The sequence below is a fragment of the Sander lucioperca genome, chromosome 2 (genome assembly GCF_008315115.2).
Source record: "Sander lucioperca isolate FBNREF2018 chromosome 2, SLUC_FBN_1.2, whole genome shotgun sequence".
Lineage (NCBI taxonomy): Eukaryota > Metazoa > Chordata > Actinopteri > Perciformes > Percidae > Sander > Sander lucioperca.
In genome coordinates, this window is record NC_050174.1 from 26,477,062 (window position 1) to 26,489,231 (window position 12,170).

General features: G+C 41.1%; 2 protein-coding genes across 3 annotated transcripts in view; both read left to right on the forward strand.

Moving 5' to 3' along the window:
• Positions 1 to 2,909, forward strand: part of si:ch211-158d24.2 (multiple epidermal growth factor-like domains protein 9) — a 58,510-nt gene extending 55,601 nt beyond the window's left edge. The window contains exon 6 of the mRNA XM_035995660.1: positions 847 to 2,909. Coding sequence (XP_035851553.1) covers positions 847 to 1,364 — 518 coding nt within the window. The 3' untranslated portion in view covers positions 1,365 to 2,909. The remainder of the gene's footprint in view (positions 1 to 846) is intronic.
• Positions 2,910 to 7,052: 4,143 nt separating this feature from the next.
• On the forward strand, positions 7,053 to 11,603 carry LOC116050453 (tumor necrosis factor-like). 2 transcript variants are annotated; one of them, XM_035995705.1, is made up of 4 exons: positions 7,053 to 7,427; positions 8,683 to 8,709; positions 8,832 to 8,891; positions 10,907 to 11,603. In XM_035995705.1, the coding sequence occupies exons 1-4, from the start codon at positions 7,157 to 7,159 to the stop codon at positions 11,338 to 11,340; spliced, it is 792 nt and encodes a 263-aa protein (XP_035851598.1). In that variant the 5' UTR covers positions 7,053 to 7,156; the 3' UTR covers positions 11,341 to 11,603. The 2 variants fall into 2 exon arrangements, with proteins under 2 accessions (XP_035851598.1, XP_031156376.1); XM_031300516.2 differs by having other exon boundaries at positions 7,055 to 7,447; positions 8,682 to 8,709.
• The last annotated feature ends 567 nt before the right edge of the window (positions 11,604 to 12,170 follow it).

Genomic DNA, 12,170 nt, shown 5'->3' on the forward strand with positions numbered 1-12,170 from the left:
CCAATCACAACCGACTCAGGCAGCGCTAAGCCCCGGATGCAGCAGCGATGCCCTTGCAAAATAGATAGTGTGATTGGGCATGGGCCATTTACCGGTTTCAAGGTATACCGCGGTTTGAAAAAGTCACAGTTTCGAAACCACTACAAGTTTTTTATGAGTCTAAGGACAAAAAGTGCAGTTTAGAAAAATGTTTGCAGTGTGTTGTTTTTTTACCCAGACATTTCAAAATAATACATTTTAAACTTAGGAAGAAACAAAGTCTGGAGTGCTCAGCAGTTCAAAATAAATGATGGTGCTCTTTGAAAAGGGAACTGAAACTAGTCCGAGGCACTCTTGTGAAAAAATTCAAACGCCTTATTTAGATGGCTATTTCATATCGAAATCTAACATTAAAAATGGAACTGGGCAGTAACCCACCTGTATCGGCAAAAAGCAGCCTTCTATTTTTTTTCTAATACATTTATTTTTTTTTTTTTTTTTTAGATTATTTTTTTGGGGCATTTCTCTGCCTTTATTTTTGACAGGACAGATGAAGACATGAAAGGGGAGAGAGAGAGAGGGGGGAATGACATGCAGCAAAGGGCCGCAGGTCGGAGTCAAACCCGGGCCCGTTGCATTGAGGAGTAAAGCTCTGTATATGGGCGCCCGCTCTACCAACTGAGCTATCCGGGCACCCTAATACATTTTAAAGCTGTAACTGCAATACTGTGAAACTGTGATATTTTTGCTGAAGGTTTTCATACCGCTAGGAACTCATACCGGCCCATGCGTAGTTCTGAATTCAACAACGTTCTGAACTAAAATCTTTGAATGTTCACTAATGTTTTCAATGCTTCCTCTCCTCAGCAACCCGGCTTTTTCCCATACTGGCAGATACAACCACGACAAAGGTCCCCGCATCGAGCACATCTTCCCCCTCCACGACCACCACCACCACCAGCACCACTTTGACCTCCGCCACGGCTTCCACGTCCGGCGGCAACACGAGCACGGCGCTCAGCACCGCCGCCACCACCCAGGCGTTGTTGACCAGCCTGCGCAGCCCCACCGACAACACTACCGCAGCGCTGACCGAAGTGTCCTGGACGCAGTTCAACATCATTATCCTGGCCGTCATCATCCTGGTGGTGCTGTTGCTGCTGGGCTTCGTCGGAGGCGTGTACACCTACCGGGAGTACCAGAACCGCAAGCTCAACGCGCCCTTCTGGACCATTGAACTGAAAGAGGATAACATCAGCTTCAGCAGCTACCATGACAGCATCCCCAACGCGGACGTGTCAGGCTTGCTGGAGGACGAGGCCAACGAGGTGGCGCCCAATGGCCAGCTGGCACTCACCACGCAGGGCAACTGCTACAAGGCTTAGCGCTCCACCCATGCCCAAACTGGACACCTACATTTACAGATGACAGAAAAAATCGCTGCTGGAAGAAAGAAAAAAAAAACCCAAATCCAAAGCTCCTTCATGTATGACTGCTTGTTGTTACCCCTGCTGGTCTGAGATCGAGCAGATGTGATCAAAGATATGGAAAAAGAGATGCAGAGTTTCCACTTGAAACGTTTTCCCCTTTTTGATATGATTTTGTGTGGAATGGGTGAATCAGTGAAAAAAAGGTCCAAAGAAAAAAAGTAGTAAAGTTGGAGTTGTGCCTGCAGAGGGCACTGTTGTGCAGATTAGTTAGGCAATTGGCACGGCGTAAGACAGGTGCAGAGCATCCACCTGTTTGCTGAAACAATGATCCTGACTGGTTAGAGGACTTCCAGCCTAGCATTTCAGATATTTTTTAAATGGACTTCTGACTGTTTAAGTTATAACTGGATCACTTGGACAGTGATCTTAAACTGAGACAATGATTGTTATTTAAGGAATTCAGTTCTTATTTATTGGTTGACTTTTCATTTTGGGGAGAAATGCTGCACATGTATGGTGTGTTTATTCATGGTGTTTTATCTTATGTGCTGTCGAATGGTAATTTGAATCAGCCAATTTGTTTTCATGTATAGTTTGTGTGTTTTTGGAGTGAATCATAAGGGAAGGTGAAGGGCGCTGGCACAAGGATTTTAATGACCTCATCTTTTGTTTATAGCTTCCTGTCTTTTGTCAAAGCGTGCCAGCTCACCTAAAGTATCTACGAGGAGTGTTTTATTTTGAAGACAACTACCAACAACCATTTATAAACTCTCACCACTTGGCACTACTCTGGGGTAGTGACTCATACTGGCTTCGCATAAACCCTCATAATCTACCTTGAAAACTAATCTGAACTTTGCTGCTGATGGATTCTGTGATGCAGTCTCAGATGATAAGAGCGTTTAAAACATAAACCCTATTCTAGTATTACAACTGTTATTGAGTGAAACCAGTCTGCGCACAGTCAAAACTTCCTCAGCCTACTGGTCTTATCACCGACAATCAAGTTGCGTCAGCTAAAACGGCGAGTTGCTTTACAATTGATGTACTTCGAAGCTTCACACCTGATCCCCGACACGGATCCCATGTTTTGTGTTGTTTAGGCTACCATTGGTTGGGTGCACTTCATTTTACCACGGTGAATGAGTAAAGCTAATTATGGAACTAACTCCTCAGGTACTGGCTCTTTCCCTAATGTGATCACTGTAAATATAATTATTGTACAGATGAATGTGAATAGTAGCACTATTATTGTACAGGTAGAATACTGTGCGTACACTGTCACTCAACAAGCTCCCAGCCTTTCACTCTTCAGGGTGTGATGTTGCAGTCAGCCCACAGCTTTTTGTATTTTTATTTCTTATTCTCAGTGGACTTTGCCATATACGCAGCTGCGGGACTAAAATGCACCACCCGGAACTCAAAACAGAGAATACAATTATGTAAATAATACCCCAAAATCAGAGCTCAACTCTCAAATAAAAAATGGGTTTAACTGTTGTCTTTGTGTTTCTCACATAAATCGCTGCCACATTGTATAGATCCTCTGCAGAGATATTTGAAGACATAAAAAAATACTCCGCTTGGAGTCTGATAACAAGATTTGCATTTGCTGCTTCAGGTTGACCGTTGCTAACTTCTCCGCAACCACCTGGCTATCACTCGCTCTCCATATTTTCCTGATGCTAACCTCACCTTTTCCTCTGATATCCTGCCTTTCACCTAACTGCAGTCTGCTTCATCCACCGATTGAAACCTGCCTATCCACAAACACACATTTGCTTGTTTGCTGTTGTTGGCATGTTAATGTTAAACTGCTGACAGGAAGACACTCTCTGTTTCCAAAGTAGTCTGAAATATCCGGCCACTTACGCAACTAATGCAACGTGTAATAGTTTGCTTATTTGACAGTTTTTTGGGGATTTGCCAAGAAGTCATGTGAATTTGAGAATGATAGGTGTTATGTAAGTGGACACTTTTTCTCTACATAATGTAAATTGAAAACCTAGAAATGAGAATGCATTAAGTAAGGGTTAGTGTCCATTGTCAGGTATTAACGGACGACGGCGCGTCGGACGGTTGCCTCCGCCGAAGTCCATTAATACCTGACAATGGACACCTCAAAGGGCATTAACCCGCTTATACCATGGTCACTAGCCAAATAACATATTTTTAAAACATTACTTTATATTTTAATTTGTTTTACAATCGAAATCTAAAGTGTATCCAAACAATAACTCCGTTTCCCTGGTTACGCCTGACGGTTTGACTAATACCTGGAACAATCATTCCCATCCATCAGGTTCTTATGCAATGCAAACGTTGTAGACTCCCCCAGGAATTAGGAAGGCCCTTAGAAACGATTTGCCTCCCTTAGCAACCGGAGCTATTTATAGTCCGCTCAGCTGATAGAACCCTTCAGTTTAGCTACGAAGAAGAAAAGAAAAGAAAGCTAGCTAACGTTATGCTAGCAATATCCAAAGTCAATAACATTGTGTACAGTTGGCAATCAGTAAAAATAATTTGACAGTGTGTTGAACAATATAACGACTTTTACGAAGAATTTGATCCGTGATGTGTAACGTTACTGTCGGCCGCAGCACTGCGGTCAAGCCAGCCGACACATCGTGAACGACAGTCAAGACAGCCGACCCAGTTTTTTTGCTGTACGTGATTATAATAGCTTTACGGTAATAGCGTCTCAGAACTGATTTCAAAATAAAAGCATTCGTCTGATACATAGCGAGAGACAGTCATTGAAAGCTAATACCGTCAAAGGAAATGTCTGACAAGGCCCTGTTTCCACACACTAATTTCACTTCAGGGTAATATTAGACGTACACCGCCTCATATTGCCACCCAGGAAGTTTCAAGTCATTCTGGTGTACAGTTTCAAAATAAAAGCCCACCAAAGATTCAAATATGAGAATAATTATAAATGATTAATATATAAATTCCACTTCAGGGTTATAGTACACGCCCCATTAAGTATCAAGACATTCTGATGTGTAGTTTCAAAATAAAAGGCCGTCAAAGTCTCAAATATGACAATAATTATATAATTATTTTGGATTCAATTTTAAAGGAAACGCCCTGTTATCAAAGGATAATTCCACTTCAGGCTTGTAGTACACGACCCCATGGTGTGACCCATTAAGTATCAAGACATTCTGATGTACAGTTCCATGCGTTTCCTTTTAAATTGAATCCCAAATCATTATATAATTAGTCGCATATTTGAGGCTTTGACGGGCTTTTATTTTGAAACTACACATCAGAATGTCTTGATACTTAATGGGTCACACCATGGGGTCGAGTATTATAACCCTGAAGTGGAATTATCCTTTGATAACAGGGCGTTTCCTTTTAAATTGAATCCCAAATCATTATATAATTATTGTCATATTTGAGGCTTTGACTGGCTTTTATTTTGAAACTACACATCAGAATGTCTTGATACTTAATGGGGCGTGTACTATAACCCTGAAGTGGAATTTATATATTAATCATATATAATTATTCTCATATTTGAATCTTTGGTGGGCTTTTATTTTGAAACTGTACACCAGAATGACTTGAAACTTCCTGGGTGGCAATATGAGGCGGTGTACGTCTAATATTACCCTGAAGTGAAATTAGTGTGTGGAAACAGGGCCTTGTCAGACATTTCCTTTGACGGTATTAGCTTTCAATGACTGTCTCTCGCTATGTATCAGACGAATGCTTTTATTTTGAAATCAGTTCTGAGACGCTATTACCGTAAAGCTATTATAATCACGTACAGCAAAAACACTGGGTCGGCTGTCTTGACTGTCGTTCACGATGTGTCGGCTGGCTTGACCGCAGTGCCGCAGCGGCGCAGCCTGAAGTAGCGACCTGAACAGTGAACGGGATGTGAGATAACGTTATTCACTGTGAAACAAAGTCAGTCCAGAGGGGCAGTAGAACTTACTTCTTGCAGCCTGTGTGTTAGCGCCATCCTGTGGTGTTCAGAGGACGAGTTGGAAATAATAAATCCGCATTTCCTTATTGATATAATGTAGCGCATTCATTTAGAACAGTAAACAGACAGTTTCACCGGAACTCTTTTAGTAGGTGTCCTACATCACTTTTTAATGGATACCCTGCAGCCAATCAGAATCGAGTATTCACCCAGACCATGGTATAAATTATTATATTCCCTATGGCAGCGGGCTGCACAACCTGCACCATGTTATTAGCTGGGGGTTGCACACCCACATGGGGCCCAAAGGCTTTTTGTTGATGCACATAAGAAATGTCGCTTTCCAGCAGGATGCCGGGAGCTGTGGTGTCCTTTCGCAAAGACTTGGCTAGGTCCTGGTCCTGGAGGGCCGGTGCGACTCAACCGGTCACACTGCTTTATGGTGAATGATGATGAATCATGCACAGGTTAAAGGAGCTAATGGGATTACATTAAATTGGAATCATATTTCATGTTACAAAATTAATTGATTGATTAACATCCCACACAGCAAAATAAGAAAAGAGAAAAAAAGGCAGAGGGCAGGGTCTGTGCAGATACAGACACAACCACACACTTAATCAGAAAAGGGTTTATTGCCACAATAAGTTACACTTATGTGGAATTTGCCTTGGTGAATGGTGCAGACATAAACAAACATATTGAACATTAATATAAAATAAACACGAAATACAGAAACAAATATAGGCTACACTGACATACTATAACTGTTGCATGGGGAGGAGCGGAACTTTTTTGTAAAAATCCTTAGTACAGTCAGTGTTTGTTTTTTTTTTTTAGTAACATACTGCTTTATACTTTAAATTTCTTTCAGCTACAGATAAATGCAACATTTTCACTTTGACAGATGGGAAGTTGGCAGCCATTTGTCTAGAGTAGACTGTCCTTATGAAGGAGAAGATCTGCTGGCACGCAGGGGCAGATAACTTCAAGGAGTTTGATGTGATATTGGCTGATTACTTTCTTTATTACATACCTGCAAACTCAGAAGGGCTGAAAAAGGTGACACATTTTACACCGTCGTCAAAATTTTCAAAACTTAACGGGTGTAGTATGTTCAGAGGGAGGCCCTAGATGTGTGGAGTAAATTTGGAAGCACTAGGCTCAATAACATTGAAGCCATTGAATTTTTTTCCCAATTAAAATATATTATAAATAGGCTGAGCCAGATTTTCAAAATTTTCAAAACGGGTGTAGTATGTTCAGAGGGAGGCCCTAGATGTGTGATGAGTGATTTTGGAAGAGCTAGACTCAATAACATTGACAGTATAGCATTTTTTCACCATAAAAATTCATACAAAATAGGCTGAGCCAGATTTTCTGCTGCTTATTGTGTAAGTAACACGTTTCATTTAAGATTTATTGAACCGCAAACCCGCGAATCTTGCGAATCTGCCAATTTCTGTCTAACGTGTGAGAGTGTTATTGCCCCTCCATCACTGAACCTCTTAAATTCTGTTACTGGGACAGTAAAGGGATATAGCCTATTAAGGTCATGTGGTGAATATGGGACAGTAAAACCTCTCCCATAAAGTCCTGTGTTGGGTGTGCATCTGCAGTCCGAGCCAAACTATTCACAACAATCTCGAGTGGGAGTGTGGGAGCTATTGTTTACAATATCCTGTCTCACGCTGAAGATAAAAAAAAAAATCTCATGGAAAGAGGAAGTTCGTTACTGAATCTCTGTGAAACTGGCTCCTTAGCAATGCAGTGGGTTTTAACGTGGGCGAGAGCACGCTGATATATGGAGATGTTGGACGGGAGGCGGCGGATGATCCGCGAATGGGAAACAGGCTCCATGGAGGACGAGGGCTGCTGCTGCTGCTGCTCCGGAGTAGGAGAAGAAGGAGAGTCAGGATTACATCGGCAAAACACTGTATTCCATTTTCTCCGCCAGCAAGAGACACGACTACGGCGAATGGCCCAGTTTTTAGCCGTGGCGCTCCTACTACTGGTTGCACTAGTTGTGGCTTTGCTGACCACGGTTGTGCTGGGAGGGCGATGTCATCACCAGTCAGCGGACAGCCATGGCCAGGTAACCTTTACATACCGGGATGGTCCGTAGCCCTTCAGCTGACAGACGCCAATGGGTGACATAACGTTAGGCTATTGTCGTTTTGAAATTGCTTACAGTCGGTGCCGTCCAATAATGAAGGTCTAGCGTTGGTTTCTTAAACGCTACTAGTCGATAGTCTTTAAATGTGCTGCTGTAACGTTAAATGAAAAATGGTAGATTTTACGGTTCTATATTCGGTTACACTTTACTTGAAGGTATCTACATAGGAGTGACATGACACTGTCATGAACGTGTCATAAACATTATAAACAAGTCATAAACGTTAAATGACATAACGCTTCTTTTAGTAATTGTCATTCTGTTTTTGTCATGACAAGTTATGGTTTTGTTAGAGTTAGGGTTAGGGTGTCACTCTTATGTAGATACCTTCAAGTAAAGTGTTACCAAACTTTCTAAATAGCCTAGCCTTAGGTTTTCCTGGTGCAGTGTTTGCTATTTAAGTTGGCGTTGCAACGGAAGTCCATTGAAATGATTTGATTCACGCATGTACAGGTGTTCTCGTTGCTGTGCTTGTGTTTGCTCAACAACAAAGACATAAAATGCAGCTAGAACAAGAAATACCTAATTATCATTTTTTCCTTGCAAACGACATGCTCTAGTGTTTTTAGCTAGACTTCTATTCACCAAAACCACTGCTTTTTAGGGATTGTTATTTACAAAAATGTAGCCTCAAAGGCAACTTTTTTTATCATTATATATTACGGAAGCCTAGAAGGGCCGTCCTTGCAATTTGATTTTTTTTTAATGATTTAATTTTAAATGTATCTTGATCACTAGTTAATTATTTCGTTATCTCGAGAAAACAAAATACAGTTTCCTCATATTTTTTTTTTATCAGAGATCGGCCCAGATCCGGGCTTTGAAGCCAATTTGGCAGATGCTAGGAAGCCCCCAGGAAGATCTCCATGTCTTAAAGCCACCATGGGCTTAGCAGATAAGGGTGGAATTGCACCCTCTGGCCCAGAAAGACTTTTCCCATAGACTTTGCATGGTGAAAGAAACTTCTATATTTCAGTGGATACATTTTTTTGGGGTACATCAACTTACCAGCCTGAACACTTAAAGGGTCCTTGTTTAAAACGTCACATTTTTAACATTTTTAACATTTACTAGTATCCAAATCCAGAGTTATTAAACTACTTACTGTTCATTATAACAAATGTTGCTAAGACTGTGTTTTTTTTCCTTACAGCTGATGAAGCAGCGCGAAAGCTCAACAGGTAAATATCTTGTTCTAATGAGATTAAAAGCTATGGTGAATACTGGCCAGGATAGATACAATGGGCTTGTAAAAGCAATCATACATCAATGTGTTGAACCACACTTTAAATCTTTGTTGTAGTGGTCAGCGGTGGACAGCAGCAACAGAAAGACTTCGAGAATCCAAGTGCCATGCTAACAGGTAAAACAGCCAGAGCTGCCAGGACTAGGACTTTACTGTACTTTCCTAAAAGGGCACTAATAGCCTCTTTCCGGCCAAGTGGTTACAGGAACGTAGTTATAGGAACAGTCCACTTCTAAACAGTTCTACTAACTACTCTCCCCCAAAACCGGTTTTTCCATTTGCATTCACACTGGCCAAGTGGTCATAGCAACTGACCTTTTGTTATTTTAACACAGCCATCTAGCCACCACTATGCAGAAAAGAGAAAAGACCCTGCCCTGAAGTAGGAGCTGAAAGAGTTCCAGGAACTGTGGTCAGAGGAACTTAATAATCCCCAAATTGGTCCAGTCGGAAAACGAGAAAAAAAGGGTTCTTTTTTAGGAACGTTATGTTCTAGGAACTGCTAAAATCCCTCCGGTCGGAAAGCGGCTAAGGTTTGTTTCTCCACTGGGGTTGCATAGGATAAAAATGTACATGCTTATTTTGACCTCAATGCTTTTTAGAATAAGAAAAAGAAGTAAGGTTGTGCAGTAAACACATCAGCAACCAGTTACAACACAACATAGATTGTAATAGTCTTTATACAGTATAACAATATCATTCTCTTTCAGTCAAATTTAAAAAGATTTATTAATGTTTTACTTGAATGAATTCCAGGATAGATCTTTTGGTTATATCACTGTCATGTGACCCAGATAACGTAATGGGACAGGTACACAGTCTATGAAGTAAACCACGCCTCTTTATTATCATAAAACATTTTTTCTAACTGTATCCCCCCCCCCTTGTCGTTTTAGTTGCTATGAACGTGTATAGGGTCAAGTGCCAACAACTAACCATTGGAAAAAATAAATAAATAATAAAATATTTATTAATAATATTTTTTTATATATATAAGTCTGACCAATAATCACTTATATAATTACAATTTGGCATATCTAAACAAAATCCTTAACTACCAGTCGACAGCCAAACCCTTTAAGACCTTAACTAATGTTAGGAATTAATTGCGGTTAAACAAAGAAACTGCGATTATTTAAAATTTTTTTACAATAATACAATTATGTAATAGTTATTACAGACCTATATGAACCTAGACAATATAATACTGTATTTTGGACTTTATAATCATACTATAGAGACTGTGTTAGTTTGTCTCTCCTCTCAGTAGCACTTTTTGCTTTGCCTCAAAAGCACACCTGATGAGTGGGCTAGAATAGTAGAACTGGAGAAACTAAAGTGGGAGCACTTTTAGGGTTGCACCCAACAATACTTGTAGTGCGTTCCATTTACCTCGGAACTCAGAAGCCGGAGCTGGGAATGACGTCACAGCCGAGTTGAATGCGTTCCATTTACAAGTCAGATTTTTCATTATTTTCATAAGCTCTAGCCAGGTTAGCCATTGTTAGCAATACCAGTTTATAACAACGCATTACGCTGTTTGTTTTCACAAAAAACAGTGTAGCAACATGTCCACAGATAGAAGATGGACAAGACTGTGTGTACGACTTTTAGTGAGACACAAATAAGACAGAAGTGCTTATAACTGTATGTTACTACAGCTCTCACAACTGTTGGTGCATGGGGCAGCCATGTTGGATTTTGAGCTCGGGGTACTCTGTGGTTACCCGAGTTCCGAGCTCGGAAATCCGAGGTCAGGGGGCGTGTTTCCTGCCTGTGCTTTAGCATGTTCACAGCTTTACTTAAAGCAACACCAAAGATTGTTTTGTACCTTAAAATAATGTTTCCAAAATCGTTTCAGTGGTTCATCAACTCATAACAGGGTGAATGGCACTTCTGCATTCGCTTTGCGGCCCTCTATTGGCTATAACCGCACTATGTAAGTTTGCCAGATCGGATAGTGGATCTGTAGTTTGAATGAGACATAATGGACACAATTCCGTTTCCAACCTATAGGGGGACCAAAGAGGAAAAGTGTTTTGGTGTTGCTTTAAATATGTGACACGTTTCATGATACGATACAGAAACCGTAACAGTCATAACCCTAACTTTCAACTTTCTGCTCTCCTTAGCTCCTAGAGGCGACAACTTTGATGGGAAATATCTTAAATGGGAGAGTATCATTGGAAATGCCTTTTGTCATGGAGGTTTCAACTACTCCAGTGGGAACCTTGTAGTGCCCAGGCAGGGCCTCTACAGCGTCTTCCTGCAGATCACCTATGAGAGCATGGAAGACTTCTTGTGTCCCAGTGAGGAGCTGAGACTCAAAAACGAGGTGGTCGTTATCTCGGATAATTACAATAAGGATGTGCCTCTCCTGTCATCAGTCGACACAGTGAATTGCACCATGGAACAGTGGAGTAAATCCATCTATACGGGCGGCTTGTTCTTCCTGGAGGCTAACAGCAGACTACGCGTGACATCATCAGACCTTGACCATATTAGTGACCTTATTAGTAAAAAAGAATCGCAGGTGTTCTTCGGTGCTGTGCTGCTGCATCAGTAACCTGGTCAGACAGTTAGAACCTCCTCAATCTGATCTTGAAGTTGTTTGCAACTTCATCTCTATGGAAACTAAAGAGAAGATACCAGTGCAGTTTTATGGTTTTCATTTACTACTAGTGCATTGCCTATTGAAAATGTGCCTGTTCGGAACGGGCCCATTTCCTGGCCTCTGGTATTGCTGCTTGCAGTTTTCTCGAAAACCATTTATTTGAACAACCCAGGGACGTGCACAGGCATTTGGAGGGGCTATTGCTCTAACCTGGAGAAAAAAAGACTACGATTCATTTCACTAATGATGGGCTTATGCTATTGATGCAACAGCAAAAAAACAAAAAGAAAAGAAAGAAAAGTTTATTTCAGGCTCTTTTACCAGAGAAGCAGCTGAGCCAATCAGGGCAAATGGGCTGTTGCCCGGGTAACAATAGCCTGAAACAACCTCATACTCTCTATACGCGTGATTTGCTAACAGCTAGCTATTTGGGACAAGGCTATTTCCATGGAATTCACTAATGCTTGAAATGTTTGAGTTTGCTACAATGTATCATCTCCGGTCTCTCTTTCTTCATCTGTTCTTGAATGTACTGTAGTGAGCGAGGGAGGGCGAGCTGTAACCAGCTGTTCGGTGGGGTAACAGTTAATAGGGGTCCACGCTCAATACACTACACAGTTTGTATGCACTAGCAATCTTTATGTCCCGTAGATCTTAAAGTGCTCATAGTATGCTCATTTTCAGGTTCATAATTGTATTTAGAGGTTATATCAGAATAGGTTTACATGGTTTAATTTAAAAAAAAACAAACATATTTTTGTTGTACTGCACATTGCTGCAGC